The 24493-nt window shown below is 39.2% G+C and overlaps 1 protein-coding gene across 1 annotated transcript; it reads right to left on the reverse strand.

Moving 5' to 3' along the window:
• Window positions 1-4937: 4937 nt before the first annotated feature.
• On the reverse strand, window positions 4938-17274 carry DNTTIP2 (deoxynucleotidyltransferase terminal interacting protein 2). Its single transcript, XM_004378758.2, has 7 exons — window positions 17121-17274; window positions 14454-15835; window positions 12451-12589; window positions 9890-9985; window positions 8650-8814; window positions 6981-7090; window positions 4938-5261 (listed from the first exon to the last, which is right to left on the reverse strand). Exons 1-7 carry the CDS (start codon window positions 17190-17192, stop codon window positions 5168-5170), a joined length of 2058 nt encoding a protein of 685 aa, XP_004378815.1. The 5' UTR covers window positions 17193-17274; the 3' UTR covers window positions 4938-5167.
• Window positions 17275-24493: the final 7219 nt, after the last annotated feature.

Consider the following 24493-nt stretch of genomic DNA (forward strand, 5'->3'; position numbering starts at 1 on the left):
AGGGCACTGGAGGGAGGCCTAACAGGATAGCAGGTTGGAGTAATCAGAGTTTGACCACTGAACAATTTCAAGGAATAGTGATTGGCTGAGGTGGACTGGAAATGAGGATAACCGAATTGATGAGATTGAGCTTGAGGAACTGTAGGGTCATCTTGATGCGAATGTCCTTGGCTAAATTTGGATAATGGTTTCACTAAAGGAAAAGCCAAGAATTAACCCTAAAGGATCGTATTCAGGTAAAATATGTCTAGAGAGATGAAGTTGTCCGTCAGGCAATCACCCAGGCACCCGGGAAAGGCATGGGGCCATTGTTTAATATCCTTCCGTCTCACTTTATTTCACACCCCCTCTCCTCCAAATCAGAGAAACCCTGGTGGCGCACTGGTTAAGAGCTATGTCTGCTAACCAAAAGGTCAGCAGTTTGACTCCACCAGGCGCTCCTTGGAAACTCTGTGGGGCAGTTCTAACCTGTCCTATAGGGTCTCTATAGGGTCGCTATGAGTCAGAATTGACTCGACAGCAACAGGTTTTTTTCTCCTCCAACAACTGACGTTGGGAGAAGTGGCAGATTTAGTTGGGAGGACAGAAGTTGTAGATAAATAAACTGAGGTTTTCATGAGCTTCACATGAGAGAATTAAGCTACGGCTCATTCTTTGTTCTAACTTACTGTCTCACAGTCAGCTTTTTTTTAATATATACATATTCTACCACCTGTCTGTTTGACATACTGTGGTGGCTTGCATGTTGCTATGATGCCAGAAGCTACGCCACTGGTATTTCAAATACCAGCAGGGTCACCAATGATGGACAGGTTTCAGTGGAGCTGACAGACTAGGAAGCAAGTCTGGCAATCTACTTCTGAAAATTAGCCAATGAAAGCCTTATGAATCACAACAGAACACTGTCAAAGACTCACTTGCTTTGGACACATCATCAGGAGGGATCAATCAGTAGAGGAAGACATCATATATGGTGAAGTAGAAGGCCAACAGGGATGAGGGAGATTCTCAGTGAGATTAATTGGCACAGTAGCCACCAACACTGGATTCAAACATGCTAGTGATTGTGAGGATGACACACTACCAGGCAATGTTTCATTCTGTTGTACATAAAGTCACCATAAGTTGGGGTCAACTCGAGGGCAGCTGTCTGTCTTACTGATAATATACTAAGATATTGAAAACATTCCAATCACAGTAAGCGTGTCTTATTTTTGTTCTCGTTTCGTAGTAAATTACTTAACTTCCCTGAATTATCGGCGGTGTGGGTGGGGGATGTAGGAGGGAGGAGAGACTGAATAAAACTTCAGACATAAATCTCTTTTCATGTAGACGACTACATGCACGTATTTCTTCCCTACCATTGAAATAGGTCAAGGCACGTGTTCCAAAGACACTTGTAGTATTCTTCACTGTATGTGATGGTTAAAATTCATATGGCAATTGGAACTAAATCTAACTATATTTTTATAGCCATGTTTCATTTTTTCCCTTAATGAACAAGACCTCAGGATTTCAGTTCCCTGCACAGAGTTTGAGGCCAGGATTTTGGTGCCTGAACTTTACCAGTTCCTGCTTTGTGATCCTGACCAAGGAGGTTGTACCTGCAAGGAACAGTAGCCAATGGGAAAGAAAGTACCACTTATATGAGCTAGAAGAGTGCCTGAATTGCAGGACTGCTAATATCCCACTGCAGGACTTTTCCGGTAAGCTGTGATGGAACAGCATATGTTCCCATCATCCCCGTCCACCATCCTCTACCTTAATAGAGAAGGACAGGCTGCAGGGAAACCCCGAGTCCAATTTCCCACCTTCCTTGCAAGAGAGAATGGCAGACCGGCCCCCAGATGGGCAAGCCCTACTAAGTGGCAGCAGTTGGAAGAGCAAGAGTGACCTGTGAATACAAGACACTGTCCGTTTGTAAAACTACAGCCCAATGAATATCTTGGGCAACTCCTCCTCCCTTAGGTGAGATGACTAGGAAGGAGGCAGATGCGGAGGTGTAGAACTTCCCAAATACTATGCATCAAGCCTGCTTAACCACGTGAGCCTTCAGTGCCACATAAATACAAAAGTCTGTGGGCTATATTTTGTTCTTTTGGCAATTTCTATGCTATACTGTTAAACTGAAGAGAAGTTTCAAGTGTCATACCTTTTAAAGAAAATGTTACAAGGTAACAAGCATATGAAGGAAGTATCTTGGACCCTCCAGCTCAGCTGCCAGATGAATACCATATGGTCGTGTTTTCTTCTAACTTGCTATTTCTAAAAGTGAGAGCCCAGGAATTTTTCTCAGATTTAAGGTTTTATTAAACTTTTCTATACTAAGTTTTTCTTTTCTTTTAGAGTGCTCTTAAAAAACACTGCCATTTATCCTGTGGACAGTCAAGTATGGCCTCTAGTCTGGCCTCCTTGTTAGGGGACCCACAAGAGAAATTCTCAGGTCTCAATAGGAATAATGGTGTGTTCTAGAGCAGCTGGTTTGTTTTTATCTCATGGGTGAATGCTGAACACATAACTGATTCGGGTGTTAAATATGAGAAAGCCCAGAGCCCACCCCTACCCACTGTACAGTTTTCACAGCATCTGTTTCATTGTGTTAACTTCACCGTGGCTTCATCTCATATCTTCCATCATTTTCCTAGCCTTGACTTCCTCACTTTAAAAAACAAAACACTAGTTGTGTTGTAAGCATTTTTATAAACTGTCTTAAAAACTTTTTGGAACAAGATGGGATATAAATACAGCATTCCTTTAGAAATCTTTCCAGGCCTTTTAGGTTATTTTGAAGGCCCTTTTTTCATCAGCACACCCTAATATATCAGCACCATGCACGCTTTACTATGCTTTTCAGTTGAGGACTCGTTAGTCATTAAGCCTTAAAATAATTCTGGAAAGTGAACTGAATTTAGTGATACAGGCCAAAGTCACTAAAACCTAAATTTCTAAACAGTTGCTTTGCTTAAAAAGCAACAAAGACAAATCCATCCATTATTCAAATATCCAGATAGTTGTAGAAGGCTAATATATTTGCAGAAGGCTAGTTAAGATTGAGCTAAAAGTTTAGACTTCTTCTGGATCACTTTTTACCTTCTTATCTTTACTTACACTTTCAGATACTATTTATTAGTTTTGAGGCTTTAAAAATAAATTTGTTAAGGTCACATTTGAGATGAAGCTTACACATAAACTAGTATTACTGAGTTTTAATTCCTTACAATAAAGGCTAATACAGGTGACTTTAGGTGATTTTTAGTTGAGTAATTTACTTCACTGAATGAGGTAAACACATTTGTTAAAAACTCTGTTGTGTTACAAAAGTTACTTAAGCAACTTATGAAAATACATATAACAAAATAGAACCCAAGAGCATGGATGTTAATATATGACTAAAAGTGAATACTCAAAAATGTATACTCTAGGGGGGGACCTCAGACCATCAAGAAAGCAGTGCCGGGAGTACAGCGCGTCCTTTGGACCCCGAGTCCCTGCGCAGAGAAGCTCCTAGTCCAGGAGAACACAGGAGAGAAGGCCAACAGAGAGAAAAAGCCTTCCCCTGGAGTTGATGCCCTGAATTTGGACTTTTAGCCTACTTGAACTGTGAGGAAATAAACTTATCTTGGTTAAAACAAACAAACAAACAAAAAAAATGTATACTCTAAGGACCTCTAAGGTGGGTTAGTGACAAAGCTGAAATTGGAATTTAGGTGTTACTCTTTCCACATCACTGCTTTCCAATCCAGAAAGCTCTAATTTTGATTTGTATGGAAAAAATTAGAGGTTACTAATCATTTTCCCTATAAAAATACACTGTAATACTAAAATCGGAAAAAAAAAACCCAGAACACTAAATGTTAAAACAAACTCTGAGGCAGCTGGTATTTCATGAATTGATTTTCTGCTTAAAAATATATATTGCAATTTTGTCATCACTGTAGGCTTTGAAGGACCGAATAATTTAACTGGCTCTAGCATTCCCAAGTCAGAAGACTGCATAAAAATGCTATGGTAGGTAAGAAGCTAGCCCACACCCGAGCGTGAGAATAACTGGGTCTCAATCATCTATGCAGAAAATTATACAGAATGAATGACAACTTTGGGTGTCTCACACCAGTCACATAAGTTGAAGCAATGTTCTGCTGACATCTCCTGGAACAATGTGTAAAGGGTAAATTAACTCACATTCTTTATGAGAGTTCGTATTTACCAAAATCTCAAGGGAGTATTATGTTGAAAAAACAGAGGTTCAGCAAATAATAAAGAAAGCTACAACCAAGCAGCATTGATATTAATAGAAATGACCAACTTTTTGCCTGGGTACCAGAAAGGCAGTTTAGACAAGGTGCATACTTGTGCCACAGAGACAAGAAAAGATGCACCACTTTACCTCCTGGCCAAGTCAGAGATTCATCAATTTAATCCTATTTCCCTTGTAACACAACCTTGAATCTGGATAAAATCAGTTAGTCTTCCTGTTTCACAATTACCAAAGAAGGAAAACAGCTTTCCTGCTTCTTCAACTTTTAACCCAAAGGTTCTAGGTGGTCTTTATCTTTTAAGTCGTACTTACATTCCCAAGCTTCATTTAGTTCTTTGGTCTTATGCAAGCATACATTGGCTCCAAGAACACGTTTAACATTCCTTTGGTTCCAACTACTACTTCTGTACAGGTGGCAAGCAGAACTCTATATCCCATCCACACCAACTTCTAGATGTAATCTTGCAACTGACTACAAGGCAATTCCTGTCCACCACCTCCCCCCACCATGCACACACACAAGAAACTACTTATTAATTACAATATTGTTTATATATCTCTGATTATATTTTTTTAAAGTTCTTTGAACACATCAGCTAACTTTATACTTTCTAAGTATCTTTTAATTTTCTTTAACCAAAAGTTGAAAACTTTACAAAAATGGTAACTATCTTAAAAATGGTTGGGGTTCCTTTCCCTTTGGAAGTCTTAAGCCTGGGTGGGTCCTTTGTAGGCCTACCTACTTTTGGTCCACAGATCACATGATTGAGTCTCTCAAGTAACTTTTTTTCAAGCAGAAATCCCTATAAACAGGGCCAGTCTACTTTATGTGATGGTGTTAGTTTTCAAAACATCTTTAGTAAATAAATAAAGGGGAGACATAAAATACTGTGGTTTGCTTGGTGAATCTTAATTGCGAAATTTCTTCTTCTTTCGAAACTTCTTTCCTGCCGCATTTGCTGCTTTTTCAGCCATGATTTCTGAGTATTTCCTTCGATTATATCTGCAGGGGAAAAAATCAAACCTTTAAGCTTTAAAGTATGACACATCAGACATTAGGAAGAAGTCAATATGACCTTTCTGGGAGCTTTTAAATCTCAAAATTTTTTGTATTTTTATTATCTATTTCATCACATATGTATTAAGTTGCCACTGTGTGTCAGGAGCCATACTAGAAGTTGAGGAGACAGTAGTGGACAAGACAGCTACAGTTCCTGCTCTCATGGAGCCTGCAGTTTAGTGGGAAAAAAATGGCAACTATAATGGCAGAACTTCTGAAAACTTTCAGCCATTAGAGGGCCGTGTACTATCTCCGCTGAACAACAGAGCTGCCAGATGCTATATAATGCCTTAAACATTTTTGTGGAACAAAAATGTAAAAATAAGGACCAAGCAAAACAAAAAGTTTACACTTAGCTGAAAATACATGATATATATTTCTTAGAATCTTAACAAACATAACATACACTAGTGGTTTTCAAAATATGGTCCAGGAACAAGACCCTTATTCTAAGATTATTTTTTGATGAAAGCACTATCAACACTGCTGTGGGTTTGTGAGAATGCTAATCATCAAAGATTACAGAATGTACAGCAATTTTTGTTTACAACATATGCTCAACACGTAGGTAAGCAAAGACTCATCAGTCAGCTTGCACCACACCTCTATCGTAATGGACAGAAAGAGAGAGGCCTGAGAAATGTTTAGGAAACCTGGAGGGACTCTGTGACAGTCTGAATATGGGATTTAAGGAAGAAGTGGTGTCAAAGACTTGCCCTAAAGAATGGATGGTGGCGCCGTTAACTCACGGAGATACAAAGCACTGAGAGAGGACCAGGTTTCGCTACAGGGAGGACAGGTCAGGAGAGATCACGAGTTAGCTCTTAGATATGCTGAGCCTGAGGTGCTTCTGAGACACGCATTAGATGTTCCTGAGAGGCAGCTGGATATGTGTGTCTGGACTCAGGAGAGATTTGGACTAGAGACATACATTTGCAACTCAACAGTATCTAGATTATAATTAAAGCCCCATGACGGTGAGATTTCCAAGGAAAGAATACATACTGAGGATAGGAGGATTGTGTATTTCTAAAATTTTTACCATTACCCAGACTCATTAAATAGCTTCCATAACCTGAATTAAATATGTTTTCCATGTGATACAAACTAATATACTTAAAATCCTTGATAAGTATTTTCATTGGTATTAAATCAATTAGAAGGCCAGCAGACATCTATATGAGGCATGCTTTTAAATCTCTCTAATACACATATTCAGCGGCTTCAAGGACTTTTAAACATACAGTCATGCATCGCATAACGTATCTGGGCAATGTCCAACCGCATATATGTCCGTGGTCCAGCATGTGGTGCCCACAGACAAACCTGGCAGCGAGCCCATCACAATGCCCCCACCCACAACAACAAGATCAGGTACCCCTGCCACTGGCTTCTGTCCCCCGGGGGACATTTGGAAATGTCTGAAGACATTTTTGATTGTCACGACTGGCGGTGGGAGGTATGTGTTATTGGCATATAAAGGCCAGGATGTAAACATCCGACACAGGACAGTCTCCCCTAACAAAGAATTATCTGATCCAAAATGTCAATAATTGAGATAGTGCTGAGAAACTCTGGCCTAAAGCATTTACAATTATCTAAAATTTTAAGTGTGCATATTTTTAAGCATACATGTTATATAATAAAAAATAAATTCCCTACCTTCTGAACTCAGAATCAGCCAGCAGTTCTTCCACAATAGTTCTTTTCCGTTCCTTCTTGGGAATTCGTGAATGGTAGAAGTCAGCTGGATTGTCAACAATGGTTCCAATCTATGAAAAATTGATTGAAATAAATCATGTGATACTTGGATGCCAAGCTGCTTTCATATTTCAGGGTAGCTTTAACAAAGTATATGTACAGAAAGGAATGGAAAACACAAGCTTACCAGTGTTAAATTTAGTTTTTATGCTTTTTTTAAGCAAAAATAAATCACCTATCCAATCAGCACATTGGATCTACTAGTGATAGTTCTTCAAGTATATAGCAAACTCAAGATTCCTTTTATATAATACTGAACAGTACAGTAAATCCTGATAAATAGTATAACTAGAAAAGAAAAGTAAGAAAGATAATTTAAACTCTTTTTTGCTTAGCTTCCCAACTCAATGAAATGCACATAAACTCTACCACCCTATTTTATCTCCCAGGTTATCATAAATGCTGCCAGATTAGAATCTACTTAGTGACGACTCTGCATTTGTCCACATATTCAACTGATTAAAATTTACAGAGTACCTAGTATGTGCCAGGCATTGTGCTAAGTGTAAGGAAAACAAAGAAAAGAACTGGTTCCTGCCAGGGAGGACGAGTCTAGTCTTAAGGAAGATCGACAGGTAACCAAAAAATTAACGTACAACATAATATATGCTAAACAAAGCACCACAGATGCTCTGAAGACTAAGTAACCAACTCTACCTAAGAGAAGCAAGAAGGTTTGATAAAGGATGACATTTTAGCTTGGATTTGGATGAGTAAAATTTTACCAATCAAATAAGGTAAACAAGGGAGAGTCAAGCAGATGCAAAGTCAAAGAATGCAAAGACTTGTATGTGCATGTTCTGAGAAGACTGAGTAAGCCGACAATGTTGCAGCTTAAGAGGGATATATGACAAAAGAAGGGCTGGTGACCTGGGTTGGGTGCAGACTGTAAAGGGTCACATTAACGGGCACAGACTGTATCCTGCAGGTCATAAAGAATCACTGAAAGTTTCTGAGCAGAGGTGTAACATGAACAGGTTCAAGAAAAAAAAACAAAAACAAAACAGAAGACTGGCTACAAGGTGGAAGATGGATTTGAAGGGAGAGCAAAGGACTATCATGGTCATCCAAATGAATGACAAAAAAACAGTCAGAAGAATGACAGGAATTTAAGAGCTACCAGAGGATGCATCCACTGGACTTTCAGCTAAAAACACTTTGATAACCAACTTTTTAACTATTTCCAGAATCTGCCTGGGGATGTTCCAATACCCTGAAAAGAAGAAGGGACTGGTGCAAATGATTCCCTCTCCCCTTCCTTCCTGCATGGGTTCTTGCTCCCAGACTAGTACTATTCGTGTGTGGTACAACCACCGTACAGGTTCAGTAAGTTTTACAGTGCTGACCCCAGTTACCATTTGTTAACATTGTCCTTCTAAATGGAAACTTAATATAAGCTGGTGGCAGTCTGACTTGGGTTCTGGCCATTATTATATGGCCTAAGCACATAAGGTCTACACTTTAGATGTATGCATTGTAAATAATTATCCATTTAAAAAATAAAAAGATCACTATAGTGCCTTCCAAACTAAAACAACAACAGATCAACAATTATTCTTTTGCTTCATACCTGGAAGTACTTGGGGAAGCCATCTCTATCATTTTTCTTGTAAAACCGTTTTGGGTCCATGCTAGCTCTCATCTTCAGTGCTTTGAGATCATTTTTTAGTTCATCTGTCAATTCTGGAGCCTTCATACCAAACCAGCCATTGCCTGCTGTTTTTTGTCGCTCTTCCTGAAATTCAGATTTCAACAATAAACATTCAAAATCTAGTAAGCAAAGAGGATAAATTATACCTAACTTCCCCCAAAATTATACACATAGAAAACTTTGTGAATTAAAAACAAATAAGATTACTTTACAGAAAGTGCTAGTCTCTAGATTCTTCATCTCTCCTAAAAGGAATTAAATCAAGTCACAAAGAAAAGTGCTTTCTCTGGTAAACTGGGTATAGCACAATCGGTTTCATAAATGAGAGTTCCTTAAAATTTATTTTGTATCTTAGCAAGTAATTGCCTATTTGGTTGAAGAATAACCCCCAGCTTCAATTATTATTGTCTAAAATAGCCAACAGAATAGGTAATATATAAAGACATCTTCACCTCTGGAGCTTAAATGTAAACATTAATACTTTTATTCAGTCTCCCAGGTGTCTCAGAGAACCACTTGCTCCAAAAGTGCAGAAATGTATGTTATTTCTAAAGTAAAACAAAAATTGCTATTCTTGTGAGAACTCTTCCCCACTGCCGTCAAGTTGATTCTGACTCATTGTGACCCTACAGGACCTACAGAGTAGAGCTGAAAGTTATTTATTCTTCGATTCATACGATAAATATTTATTGGGTGTCTACCAAGTGCCAGGTAGTGTACAGGGCACTCCATATTAGTGACATTAATGGAGTACCATAGTCTGGATATCTTCTTTATGCTTGATAGTTAAGATGGCAGATGGAAGTGATCTTCTATATTTTACTAAAGAAAATGGGCTCTATCCTCTCATTTGGCAAACTAAATAGACCAGGGTTTTTAGCTGGCTACATTACTAAGTTCACTACAACAGTCTACAAGCGAGCCGTAAAGATGAGAAAATCCATAAAAAATGTTTATGGAACCGTATTTTATGGGTCCTTAAATACCTGTGATAATTTTCTCTGGAAACATACATACATTTAAATAGTATACAAATATATACTTTATATACATAAAAATACATACATGATATTTTAATTGTACAACAATGTTGTATAAATTGAAAAAACATAGTCAAATGCACCTAAACATTCTAAATTATTAAAGTCACTGTACTTACTCTGCGTTTTTTCTGAAGTTGAAACTTTGATTCTCTGTATGGTGGGACACTGTAGTTTTTTTCAAAATCAGGTGTAATGATGGTTTTCTGCAGAAGCTATAAAAAAAATTAAACTGGTTTTAAAATAACATCAAAATGTTATGTAATTTTTCCAGTATTTTTGACTTCACAAGAAAGATCTCCCACACTGAAAACTACTTAAAACATACTAACCTGTTTTATGCAACAGATATAATACTGCAAATTGTCCCTGTCCTTAAATTTGGAAATTATAATCACATTAAAAATGTTTTATCAAGAAGGGAGAGGGCTGACATGTTGTGGGGTTGTTAACAATGTTATAAAACAATATGTGTACTACTGTTCATGAGAAATTATTTGTTCTGTAAGCCTTCACCTGAAGTACAATAAAAAAAAATAATAATAATAATAAAAGGCCAAAAAAAAATGTTTTAGGAGGCAATATAAAGGATTATTTTAGAGAATCTACAATAAAGTAGATACCTATCTCAAATCCCCTTTTCTGATCTGAATCTGTACAATCGGATTTACATTAATATGTCCACTTCTACTTATTCTCTGCAACTGGCCACCTGCACCAAACTACTGGAAAATAGAGACAATAGGAACAATGTTACAAAAGCCCTTGAAGTCCCTGAAAGAAAAAAAAAACCCAACTAGTCTTTAATGGTAAGTTCTTTTCTGTCACACAAAAAATTATTTTTTATTGTGCTTTCGATGAAGGTTTACAAAGCAAATTAGTTTCTCATTAAACAGTTAATACAGAGTTTTGTGACACTGGTTGCCAACCCCGTGATGCGTCAACACTCTCCCCTTCTTGAACTTGGGTTCCCCATTTCCATTCATCCAGCTTTCCTGTCCCCTCCTGCCCTCTCATCCTTGCCCTAAGCTGGTGTGCTCATTTAGTCTTGCTGAGCTATGTGTATTACTGTTTGTTTTATGGGCCTGTTTAATCTTTGACTGAAGGGTGAACCTTGGGAATGACTTCATTACTGAGCTAAAAGGGTGTCTGGGGGCCATACTCTCGGAGTTTCTCCAGTCTCTGTCAGACCAGTAAGTTTGGTCATTTTTTGTGAGTTTGACTTTTGTTCTGCATTTTTCTCCAGCTCTGTTTGGGACCTTCTATCGTGATCCTTGTCACAGGAGTCAGTCGTGGTAGCCGGGCACCATCTAGTTGTGTTGGACTCAGTCTGCTAGAGGCTGTGGTAGCTGTGGTCTATGGGTCCTTTGGACTAATCCTTCCCTTGCATCTTTGATTTTCTTCATTTTTCCTTGCTCCAGATTGGGTGGGGCCAATAGATGTATCTTAGATGGCTGCTCACAAGCTTTTAAGACCCCAGATGCTACTCACCAAAGTAGGATGTAGAACGTTTTCTTTATAAACTGTGTTATGTCAATTGAGCTAGATGTTCCCTGAGACCATGGTCTCCACCCCTCAGCCCAGTCATTTGGTCCCTCAGGGAGTCTGGATGTGTCTATGAAGCTTCTATTTTGCCTTGGTTAAGTTGTGCTGACCTCCCCAGTAATGTGTACTGTCTTTGATGGTTAAGTTCTTTTCATGTTGGTTAAACAACTTCCTGTGGTCTAAGGAGACTAGGTAGACCATTGATTAATAGAATGAGAAAAGCAATATAAATTCTGATTAAAGGACACATACTTTTTATAGTGGCACAGTGATTAAGCGCTCTGCTGCTAATGGAAAGGTTCGTGGTTCGAACCCACCAGCTGCTCTGCGGGAAAGGTGTGGTAATCTGCACCCTTAAAGATTACAGCCTAGGAAACCCTATGAAGCAGTTCTACTCTGTCCAGTAGGGTTGTTATGAGTCGGAATCGATTCAACAGCAGTGGGTTTGGTTTTTGGTTTATACATCCTAATCTGCATCTGCTCTTTCCAACTCAAGAACATATCTTAGATGCTTTCAACATCAATTCATACAGAGATCGACTTCAACCTTTGGGATAGCTGGTTGGTAGCTGAGCGCTTAACCGTATGCGCCACCCAGGGACTCCCTGAACAGACAATAGGCACCTGGATTTAAAGACCTAAAGTTAAGAGGCACCAAGGCTAGAAAATACAGATTTGAGAGAAAGCAGTATAAAAGTGGTGGCTGAAGCTGAGGGTTTGGATGAGGTTACCCTGACAGTAATTCCTTCTGAAATTGTATGTAAATGTTGTGTCCACATTCACATATGCATTTTTTTCTGGTTGTGGGGTTGGGCACTCAACAGATTTCAGATTCTCAACAGGGTCTAGAACAGTTAAGAACTAAAGTACAGCAAGAAAAGAGAAGAAACAAACGCCTGGGATCATAATTGGTGGGTAAGAAGAGAACACTGACCCTATATTACGTTATTCTTCAAGTCATCTTTTATAGATTAGACCTTATAAATATACATAAATATACAAATATTGGAGAGGGGGGGAAGAGCACATTAGGCTAATGTTTCACCTACAGGAAATTAGGCTTTTATCAAAGATGAATCATTTCTAGGATTAGCTAGTTCTATGAAAACATAACAGGACATTTCATGTAACTTACGTCGTTTTTTGTTTTCTCCTTGATCTGTGTTAGGGTTCTCTTGTTAGACTGTAGTTTGTCTGCATTGAAATTAATATATAAACCACCCAATTCTTTAATACTCAGACCAGGGTCTATGCTGCTGCTTGTCAACTTCAGACTGAAAGAGAATTTGCCATTTAAAGATCAAGTAGTTAAATCAAAAGGGAACAATTAAGACTATATTATAAAATCACTTCTTTTCTTTCCTTTAACTGCCATGATCAAAAAAAAAAAAAAAAGTATCTTATTTTTACAATGGATGAGTTCCTGAAAAACTGTACAAATCTATTTTAAATCTACTAGTAAAGTCACTTAGAAGAAACTCTGGAATGAATAATACATTAAGCAAAAAAGCTTCTCAGAAACACATCCAAATTTATTCTGCAGATTTCTTGAAGAGGAGTAAGGCCATATAACATGTCAACAGATTCAATAAAGAATTACAGAAAATAGGCATCTAGTAATTTGGCTCAACTTCAACTGTAGACAGTGAATTAATAAACGTACATATCACCATCTCTAAAATCAAGGAGAAAGACAGTTTCTTCTACTCTGAACTTCCAAGACATTCAAATGTAGACTGTTTTTCTGGTTAACAAAGAGCATTTGACAGTGTCTCTAAACCTGAATCTTAAACAGCGATGAATATTCATGTTTACCATTGGAGCTTTTTCAAAATACAAATGTCATACCCCAGATGTACCAAATCAGAATCTTTTGCAGTTGCCTGGTCTCCTGCTCTATTATGTAATGAGAATTTCTACCTTATATTACCAAAGAGTCCTTTTTAATACAATTCTTAATATAAGCAAGTTCACTTGGACCTACAGTCATGTTTTCCCCTAATTATTCATATAAACAGAGCAGCTGAAAATGTAGACAATCAGCCCCTATTGGAAGCGAAATCATTTTACTGCAGTGCCTTGGCAGTTGATTCTCAATCCTGAATGTACTTCAGAATGAACCTGGGGAAGGGTGTAGCTTTTAAAAAATAAGTATACCTGAACCTAGCCTCAGAGATTGATTTCACTGGTTTATAGTGAAGACTTGGCATCTGTTAATGTATAGTTCCTTTCAAGGCTGCCTATGTTTCCAGTGGAAACATTGCCACGAGGAACCTGCGCCTAGGAAAAACAACTTTAAAACTCAAAAACTGAAGAATTACCCTCAAAAATTAGTGCTTTTCAATGGATGATATGATTATAAGCGATTAATTTCCTCATGCTTTTCTGTATTTCTTTTCAGTTTCTCTACACTCAACATGTACAAAACATAAATTACTTTCCCTTTCATGTGGAGTTCATGGCTGGTGCAAATGGTTAAGCATTCGGTTACTACCAGAAAGGCTGGCAGTTCAAGTCTACCTACAGGTGCCTCAAAAGAATGGCCTGGAGATCTACTTCTGAAAGATCACCAAACCAAACCCACTGCCGTCAAGTCAATTCTGACCCATAAGCCCACAGGGTTTCCAAGGCTGTAATCTTTATGGAAGCAGACTGCCACGTCTTTCTCCCGTGGAGAGGCTGGTGGGTTCCAACCACTGACTTTTTGGTTAGCAACTGAGTGCTTTAACCACTGCACCACCAGGGCTCCTTCTGAAAGATTACAGCCATTGAAAACCCTACGGAGTGCAGTTCTACTCTGACACGTGGAGTCGTCATGAGTCAGAATCAACATGATGGCACCTGGTTTTTCAGTTTCCTTTTACGTTGCTCTTGACAATCGTGAAGAAAACTTTGTAATCAGATAATTTCTAATATATCACCAAAAAGATATACTTTGAGCTATCACTGGTGGGAAAAAAATACTAACAAAGGCACCCACAGAGACAGGGGAAATACTGGGTAGGACTTGGCCGTAAAGAACCTAAGGCAGTCGTTTTCTCCTCAATTTCCATTTCTAATATTTTATATTTTTATGGTAAATTAGCCACTTGAAATATGCATCAAAATTTTACTTTTAAAAATAAGGGTAAAACTTACAGTTTAGACTTTGTGCTATTTAATAAGTCTTCTTCATCACTGAGCTCATTATCTTTATTTACATCATGGTCTGATGGTTCTTCACTTTTTTCATCCTCTCCCTCTTCTTTTTCTTCCTCAGTGGCAGCCTCACTAGCTTTGTCTTCCTCTTCCAAGTAAAAATTTTTATCAGCACTCAGTCCAGGAGTTGTGTCAATTACAAACAATGCAGTGTCACATGACATATTTCCCAAGTCTCCATTCGATGACTCCCTTCGACCACTATTTTCAACGAAACATACGGTGTCTTCTTCATTCTCACTGTTTTCAGACTGTTGGCTTTCATCACTGCTGAGAACTAATAAAACAGAATCACCTTTATCCTGAGATGTGTTGAGCTCAGGGTTGCATAGTGTGGTATCACATTCAAGATTTACATTCTTTTTATTATTCATGTCTTTGCTGACACTTATAATTGTGCACTCTTCATCATCACCAAACTGTGTCGAGTCACTTGTTTTTATGGTGCTCTTTCTCTCTTCATCCCATCTGTCCACTTCCACAACTGCAAATGTTTGAGCTAATGATTTCATTACAGCCTCATAGTTCAGATTTGAGGGTTCTCGTGTGGTTTTATTACTCTGGGGAGTTGAATGCTTTTGAGAAACTAATTGCTGAAGGCTAGCGTCCTGAAGCTCAGAAAGACTGTTTAACTGAGAACTTTTATCATTAATTTCTTTTCCCTTATTTATTATTCCTTTGGCCTTTTCATCTAAACCTTTACAGTTCCACTTTTCCTTTCCTAGTATAATCTTAGTATCCTTCTCCTCAGTTTGTGCCTGTAATTTCCTGTGCATACTCCTGGTTGCTCTCCTAACTGCAATTCCCGAAAATGAAGAAATGTCTGAGCATGATGACTCAGCATCAGAAATATCTTCTGCATGTGATTCCTGGCTTGGTTTAGCCTCCCTTCTTCTGGCTCTTGTAGTTATTACTGTGGAAGGCACAAATGTAGAAATACCTGAAACATGAGATTCTGCTTCAGAGACTTCTTCTTCACTGTGAGACTCACTTATTGGAGTTATTTTCAGCCTTTTCCTCACACTGGACACTGGGGTGCGTGAAACTAAGATCTGCCTTCTCCTAGTTACTCTTACAATGGGATCCTGGAGCTCAGACACAGAAGAACAATTTGATTCTGCTTCAGAAGTCTCTCCATCAGCAGATGGTTCAATCATCTCTGGTAAGGAGCCTTCAATTCTGCTTTTCCTCTTTCTGGTTTTAGGAGTTCTAGGGACTGGACTATGTTCCCAAGTGGTATGCGATTCAGCAGTACTTCGGTCATCAGATTGAGACTCCTTCCTGCTTTCTGGACACTCTTTAATTCCATCAGCAGCAGAATTCTGCAGGCAAGAAAAAGCACCCTAATTTAGATAAAGCTGGGACTAGGGCAAAGTGAGTGAAGTACTCCCCTCAAGAGCAAAATTTAAGAGGTCGCTAAAAAACTCAGGAATCAAGATAAATCTAATCTTTTAATGCCATGTTTTAAGAGGAGCCCTGGTGGTGCAGTAGTTAAGAGCTTGACTGCTAACCAAAAGGCTGGCAGTTCACTCCCTGGCAACCCTACGGGGCAGTTCTACTCTGTCCTATAGGGTTTCTATGAGTCAGAATCCACTCATCGGCAACTTTTTTTTTTTTTTAAAGAAATCAAAATGAATGCAAAAAATCTATGATATTAATTAAAATTTTAAAGACTGGATCTGACCCTGCATTTTCAGGACCCTGCCTCACTCTCCTCACCCTAGTCCTGGTCCTGACTAAAGGAGGCAAAACAATTCAAAAAGGAGAATTTTCTCTACTCAAAGTCAAATATGCTAGCTGGGCTTACATCCTAACGCACATACAGGGGGTGAGGGGAGAAGGAAGGACTAATGCTGTCTGAGCAAAAACGTGTTTAGGAACACATCAATGGTGTCAGTCGTTGCCCTTGCTTTCACATACGCGAGCGAACTGATGCTCCATTTCCTTCCCCGCAAAATCAAGAGGCAGCGGACGACTAGCACCACTGAAAGCCACAGACCACGTCACTGCGGCCCTCCCTACGCCTTAAAGAACGGTGCGAAGCCATCTCCGGCCTTCTCAGGTGAAAATGGTGGCTTTCTCTCCTATCCCCTATATTATGCTCGCGCATGGTGGCCGAAATTAACCTTCCTTGGAACACTGGTGGCGCAGTGGTTAAGAGCGCGACTGCTCATCAAAAAGTCAGCAGTTCGAACCCACCAGCCACTCCTTGGAAACCCTATGGGGCATTTATTTCTACTCTTCCTATGGGGTCACTATGAGTCGCAATCGACTCGACGGCAATGGGTCTGATTTTTGGTTTTGGTGTTAAGATTAAAAGGCCTGAGCTTTGCCTACGCATTCCTCAGCTGAACAACCCGAAACAAATTACTTAAGCTGTTTCATAGTAAGAACTGCCTTAAAAGACGGTAGTGAGAACTAAACGACACTACCGGTAAAGCGCTTAGCGTGGGGTTTGGTACACAGGAGCGCGCGGCAAGTTCGGCCCTCCACGCCCGCCGTCCTCACGCTCCGCGGGACCCTGGCACCTCCTTGCGCAACCCCACCTCTCTGAGGGCCGCTCTACGAAGGGGCGAGGAGAAAAAGGGGAAACTGGCGATTTCCTACTTTCTGCTGGGATCTTTCAGCTGACGTGGCTTGGATCCTGGCCTGAGGCCGCGCCGACCGGGTGAGCACCATCTTCTCGGCGGCTGGTCCCCGGCAGCCACCACGACTTCCCTTTGCTCCGGCGCTACGGAAATGCGTCAGAGAAGTGCGGTGCTGTAGTTTTTCGCGCAGATGCCGGGACTCGCGAGAGTTCCTGCTTCCCCCGCTGGGGAGGGCCGGGGCGGTGAGAGATTGAGATCGTCAAGGTTACTGGTTTATTTTAGCCTTTTCTGCAGTGCTGTAGACGTTAAAAGAACTTTTTGTCTCAAGGGACCTTCGTGAGGTAGACAAAACCCTCAGTGACAAGGCGAAGTGGCAAATCGCATCTTCGGCTTCTTTCTCAATCAGTCTTCTCATTTGTTCAGTAATTCTAAAGGTTTTAATGTGGCCATGGGTGTGGCTAGGGGAGATTTTTGTATTATTTATAATACTTTTTTAAAAACAATAATGCATTAGTGTATTATTTGTCTAGTTAAATATAAATAAAATTTAATTCTTGGTGTAAAGAGCTTTATATTAAGTTCTCGGAGATTAGTTGGAAGCTGTAGAGTCTAAAGGTGAGATAATGAGTAGAGACCGGGAATAAGAAAAAGGAAGAAATGTGAAAGAAATTGTAAAGAAGAAAGATAAAATTTTCAGTGAAAGGAAGAGAATGACCAGAATCAAGCTTTCTGTTAGGATGAAAGGGAGAGGTAGTACATGTTTGAGGGGAGTATAAAGAGACTGAAGAAGTAAGTAAACAGAATTTATTCTTAGAGGTGAGAAAGGATGAGTGCTTTACTAGATCTATTTTCTCCTCCTTTTTTAGTAATAGAAAACAAAATTTTTCTTTCTTAAAGTAACAGAACACAGATTTTTTTAAGTGGGCACGCAGCCACCCCCACCACCCGTCTGTCAGTTTGTCATACTGTGGTGGCTTGCATGTTGATATGAGCTGGAAGCTATGCCACCGATATTTCAAATACCAGAAGAATAACCCATGGTGGATGGGCTACAATGGAGTTTACAGACTAGAAAGAAAGGCCTGCCCATCTACTTCTGAAAATTAGCCAGTGAAAACCTCATGGATCATGACAGAATATTTTCGGATGCGGTGCTGGAAGATGAGCCCCCTAGGTTTGAAAGGCACTCAAAATACACAATGGCTGCAACAATGAACTCAAGCATACCAATGATTGTGAAGATGGTGCAGGACCAGGCAGCATTTCATTCTGTTGTAGGTGAGGTCGCCATGAATTGGGTGCTAACTCAACGACGACAGCAACACTGCCACTCAGCTAAATAGTTCTTTTATAGTCCCTCTTGCAACTAGATGTGGCTAAATCACTAGGTTTGGCCAATTAATATAAATTAAGTGTGTAATTATTCAGGGAAGTCTTAAAATAGAGGCGGTCTTCTTGCTGCCTTTAGCTTCATTTTACTGCTGGAAAATTGTGTTTGCTGGTTTTCAGGCAGCCATTTTACACCATGAGAGACTTTAGGGATGACAGCAGTGAGGAAGAAGGAACATGGGTCCCTGCCAGCTCCTGGAGCTGCTGTATCAGCCCCAAACCGCCTACTTTCAGATTTTTCACCTGAGAGAAATACCTATGTTTTTAAAAGACAATGTTACTTGATAATTTTCTCTTGGGTGCAGCTGGGCCTAATCTCAGCTGGCGATTGGAATAAAAAATAGAGATGGAGTGGCTAGCCATAGAAGAAATGCCGTTTCCTTTGAGGCAGGAAGGAAGAGTAGATATTTGAAAAAGAATGTGATTGCAAGAAATGAACCTGGAAAGAAGAAAAGAGTAGGGGATTTTGGATAGAGAAACTGAATCTTTATAAGTAGTTGAGTCATCTGCTCAGAAGAAAGGAAAAGGTTTAGATTTACTCTTGAAGGGAACATGTTAGAGAACAAAAGAAGGAATTCAAGTAGGGCCAGGTAACAGTGAGACTATGTAAGGAGACAAACAGAAAACAAGCCAGATTTAAAGAGGAGGCAGAATTGCCCGGAAAGAGGAAGGTGAACCTATTGGAGTGGGTAGCGGAGATGGCACAAATGGTTAAGTGCTCAACTACTAGCTGGAAGGTTGGTTTGGACCCACCCACAAGCACCTCAGAAGACAGGCCTTGCAATCTGCTTCCGATAGGTCACAGCCTTGCAAACCCTTTGGAGCAGTTCTGTACCCATGGGGTCACCATGAGTTGGAATCCACTTGACGGCAACTAACAACAGCAACAATTGGTGAGATCAAAGCAGCAGAGAACAACAGCATCAATCATAATAATAGTATTGAGCATTTACTGTATGCTGAGTAGTGTTATAAATGCTTTAAATGTATGAAATTATTTAATCTCTGCAACAAACAAGTGCATGAAAATAGAAATTAAGATAACTGTGGGTATAGAAAATAGAATATTAGAAAATCATTTAGTGTGTAATATACACTCGCAAGCATGACCTCTTTAAAGTTAAAAAGAAAAAGCACTTCTCCAAAGTATTTACAATCTAAGAAGGTCAAGAAATAAACATAAAATACTAAATTGTGCATATACTTATTTGGTCTACTATGAACGGGTCTGTTGATCAGAGGCAAAACGATCAAGTGTTTTGTTTGTGTTTTACATGAGCTTCCTTTACAGGAGACCTTCCTTCTTTTCCTGTCTCTATCTTCTTTGCCTAACTTCTTCTTTACCCAAAGTGGATTTGGGGTAAATACAGTATACCCAATTTTGGATTAAAAAAAAAACAAACCAAACCTGTTGCCGTCGAGTCAATTCCAACTCATAGCGATCCTATAGGACAGAGTAGAACTGCCCTATAGCGTTTCCAAGGAGCAGGCCACCTGGTGGATTCAAACTGCCAAACTTTCGGATAGCAGCCCTAGCACTTAACCACTACACCGCCAGGGCTTCCAATTGTGGGTAGATACAGTATAAAATACTTATTATTCAGGCCCAAAGAGAAACTCTCCGTGCATAGTCTATATTTTACTAATTAAATCCTTAATTAGTAAACTGATTAAGTAAATCCTTAAACTGAAGAGTAGAGCTCTCTCTGGAATTTTAGGCATTAGCCAAAAGATGAAAGTTTTAATTCCCCAGGCCATTTAAAAATACACGTTCGTGGTCATTCTTCGTTATTACATATGAACCATTACATTTAAATTAGTGGGAGAAAGATAGTGACAATATAAACTAATAGAGTTGCCATCATGCAATCAGTTATTCTTTATTCTTAAGCATCTTACTTTGATACGGAAATACGTGTACGTAACATGCACCTATTTTAAGTGCTTGGTAAACTATAGACCTCTATTCAATCAACAGTAATGGTAGATGACAAGAAAAGTAATCCAAACTATTCTTTAGCTTTATGGAATTGGCTTTTTGAAAAGGATACAACAGCTGAAATCTTAAAAAAAAAAAAAAAACAAAAAAAAACCAGTTTTTTAAATTATCACTGAACACAGCACTGGCAATGTTTGCATTCACTAATGCTGAAGAACTTCTGAGTTAAGACCGGACTGAGCACATGCTAAATACCCTCTTCCCTGTCTTTTTGCTCTAAACACACAGGGATATTAGATAACATTTAAAAGTACACAGTCCAGCTTGAAAGCAAAAAAGGAAAATCTCCAGGTGCCACAAATGGAGAGAAAAGCCAAAGCCACGGGGACTTGGGCTGGATGTGGGTAGGGGTGTGTGAGGCTGCAGCCTCCATGCTTGGTAGGGAGCTGGGTCTGAGCTCCCCTAACAATACTCATCCTTGAATGGGAACCTGAATATTTCCATCACTGGCCCAGGATAGGGAGCCCTGGTGATGCAGTGGTTAAGAGCTTGGCTGCTAACCAAAAGGTCGGCAGTTCAAATCCACCAGCTGCTTCTTGGAAACCCCATGGGGCAGTTCTGCTCTGTCCTGTAGGGTCGCTATGAGTCGGAATCGACTCTACAGCAATGGGTTTGGTTTTTTGGTTGGCACAGGATAGAGGTCAGAAAAAGCTACCTGCCACAAGCCATGAGTGAAATAGAGTCCCTGAGCTATAAAGGCAAGAACCCAGACTTGAACTGCCTGCATTGGGTAGGTGTCCTAAACAGAAATAAGAAAAAGTGGTTCAGAACCAGTGAATCCTTAGGGTTTAGGCAGAGAAAGTGGAAACCTCCCCATAAAAGAGGCTTTCATACCAAGAGAATATACTTTATTTTTGTTAGGTGCTATCAAGTCAGTTCCGACTTGTGGCAATGAGATGTACGAAACACCACCTGGTCCTGCATCATCCTCATAGTTGGCATATACAGCAGAACATTTTCACTAATGATAACTTCAGAAAAGGATTACAAAAACGTTCGTGGAGTGTCACAAAAGACACTTCTCAGGCCCAATACGAGAGAGTTCCAACTGGAGAATCCAGCAAAAATAGAGCAATTTCAAAACATTTATGATTTGTTGGTTCTCTGATGGTGGCTTCCCCTAGAATGTACCCTCAGTGGAAGCAGAGTTGCTAACTTGTTCACTGCTAAATCCCAGTGCCTGGCACATAGGAGGTACTCAATAACCGTTTGTTGAACAATAGTGTTAAACAAATATAAACAAAATGGACTTTAATTGTTTGATATTAAGATCAAAGAGCTAAACGAAGAGCACTCATAGATTAGAAATAGGAGAAAATAGAAACAATAGGCAAATAGGAAAAATAACCAAGTAGAAATCTTAGAAATGTAAATTAAAAACTCAGTAATGGACCAAACAGTAGATTAGGCTTGAAGATTTAGGGAATTGGGGCTAGAGTAAAGGAAATTTCCCAGAATAAAGTCCAGAGAGCTAAAAGACTTGGACAAAGAGGAAGAAATAAAGAGACAGGGACATAGAGTGAGAAGCTCCAATATAGGAGTTCCAGAAGGAGAGAGTATCAGGTATGGCAGAGAGGCAATATTTGAAGAGATAGTGGCTGAAATATTTCCAGAGATGAAGAAAGATGAATTCTTAGCATGAAAATGAAGGCTGAATAAAAAATGTAAAGTCTACAAATAATCCCATTATAGTAAAACTGTACATCATCAAGGAAAGAGAAAATCCAAAAAGACACCAGAACGGAGGACTTATACTACCTGATTTCATGATGTAACTAGAAAGCTATAGTAATCAATACAGTGTGGTAGTAGAAAGACATATAGATTAAGGGGGAAGAATCTAGTTCATAAGGAGACCACAAATTGATTTTCAACAAAGATGCCAAGGTAGTTCAATGGGGAAAGGGATAATCTTTTCAATAAATGATGAAAAGGAAAAACAACCCTCTACCCTTGACTCTCACTATGCCAATAATAATAATAATAACTTGAAATGGGTAATAGGACCTAATTGTAAAAGCTAAAACTATAAAACTTGTGGGAAAAAACAGGAGAAAATATCAGAAAAGTTTTGCCTTTCTGATAACCCAAAAAACATTAGCCATAAAAGAAAACCTTGATAAGCTGGACTTAACCAAAATTAAAATCTTTAGCTCTTTGTTAAGAAAATGAAAACATAAGACACAGACCGGGGGGAAATGTTTGCAGTACATATTTCTGATGAAAAATAAATTGAACATCATCAGAATTAAAACATTTTGTGTTTTAAAGAACACCATCAAGAAAGTGAAACGACAACTCACAAGATGGGAGAAAATATTTGCAAGTCATTTATCTTATAAGAGGCTTGCATCCAGAATATATAAAGAACTCTCAACTTAATAGTAAGATAACCCAATAAAAAATAGGCGAAGATCAGAACAGACTTTTGTCCAAACAAGACAGATGAATAGTCAATAAGCAAGTACATTGAAAGATGTTCAATACCATTAGTCATCAGGGAAATGCACATTAAACCACAGTGAGATATCACTACACACCCACTAAAATAGCTAAAATTTTAAAAGCTTGACAATACCAAGTGTTGGTGAGGATGAAGAGCAAGAAAAATTCATATATTGCTGGTGGAATGTAAGATTTTCTAATCACTATGAAAAACAACTGGTCAGTTACTTATAAAATTGAAAATATACTTACCATATGACCCAGCAACTCTATTCCTAGGTATTTACTCAAGAGAAATAAAAACCTATGTCCAAATAAGATATACATGAATGTTTAAGCATCTTCATTCACAATAGCTGAGAACTGGAAACAACCTAATGTCCACCAAGCGTTGAATTGATAAATAAATTGTGGCATAACCATACAATGGAATACTACAGACTAACACAGTATACACAGCAACATGGATGAATCTCAGAAGCACTATGCTGAGTGAAAGATGCTGGACACAAGAGTATATACTGTATTATTTCCATGATGTGAAATTTTAGAACAGACAAAATCTATAATGACTATTAGCTATCTATTGCTGCATAGCAAATTATTCCAAAACTTAGTGGCTTGAAACAACAAACATTTATTCTCTCTCAGTTTCTGTGGTTCAGGAATCTGGGAGTGGCTTAGCTGGGTGCCTCTGGTTCAAGGTCTCTCAACAAAGTTGCAATCAGGGTGTCAGCTGGGACTGCAGTCTCACCTGAAAGCTTGAGCAAGGGACAATCTGCTTTTTAGCTCACTCACATAATCAAAATAATCAAATTCCAGTCCAAATTCTGCTACTTACCAATGATGTGACATTGGACAAAGTCACCTTAACTCTGTGAGCTTTATTTTAGATTCCATATTTTGATATTAGGGATAATATTGCCAGCTTTGCCTACTTTACAGGCCTTGGTTAAAATTTAAGTGGAAAAAGTACTTTTGATAGTATCTAAATATAAGTTCATATAATTGCTGATACTACTAGAGCGATAAGTTATTCTATTTTTAAAAAATTCTTATTTTTTATTGTGCTTTAGATGAAGGTTTACAGAGCAAATTAGTTTCTTATTAAACAATTAATACACATATTATTTTGTGACATTGGTTGCCAAACCCATGACGTGTCAACACTCTCCCCTTCTCAGCCTTGGGTTCCCCATTTCAATTCGTCCAGATTTCCTGTCCCCTCCTGCCTTCTCCGCTCTGCCCCTGGGCTGGTGTGCTCATTTAGTCTCGTTTTGTTTTATGGGCTTGTCTAATCTTTGGCTGAAGGGTGAACCTCAGGAGTGACTTCAGTACCGAGTTAAAAGAGTGTCCAGGGGCCATACACTCGGGGTTCCTGTAGTCTCTGTCAGACCAGTAAGTCTGGTCTTTTTCTGTGAGGTAGAAGTTTGTTCCACATTTTTTTCCAGCTCTGTCCAGGACCCTCTATTGTGATCCCTGTCAGAGCAGTCAGTGGTGGTAGCCGGGCACCATCTAGTTGTGCTGGACTCAGTCTGGTGGAGGCTGTGGTAGTCGTG

Source organism: Trichechus manatus, unplaced genomic scaffold (genome assembly GCF_000243295.1).
Source record: "Trichechus manatus latirostris isolate Lorelei unplaced genomic scaffold, TriManLat1.0 scaffold00058, whole genome shotgun sequence".
Taxonomy (NCBI): domain Eukaryota; kingdom Metazoa; phylum Chordata; class Mammalia; order Sirenia; family Trichechidae; genus Trichechus; species Trichechus manatus.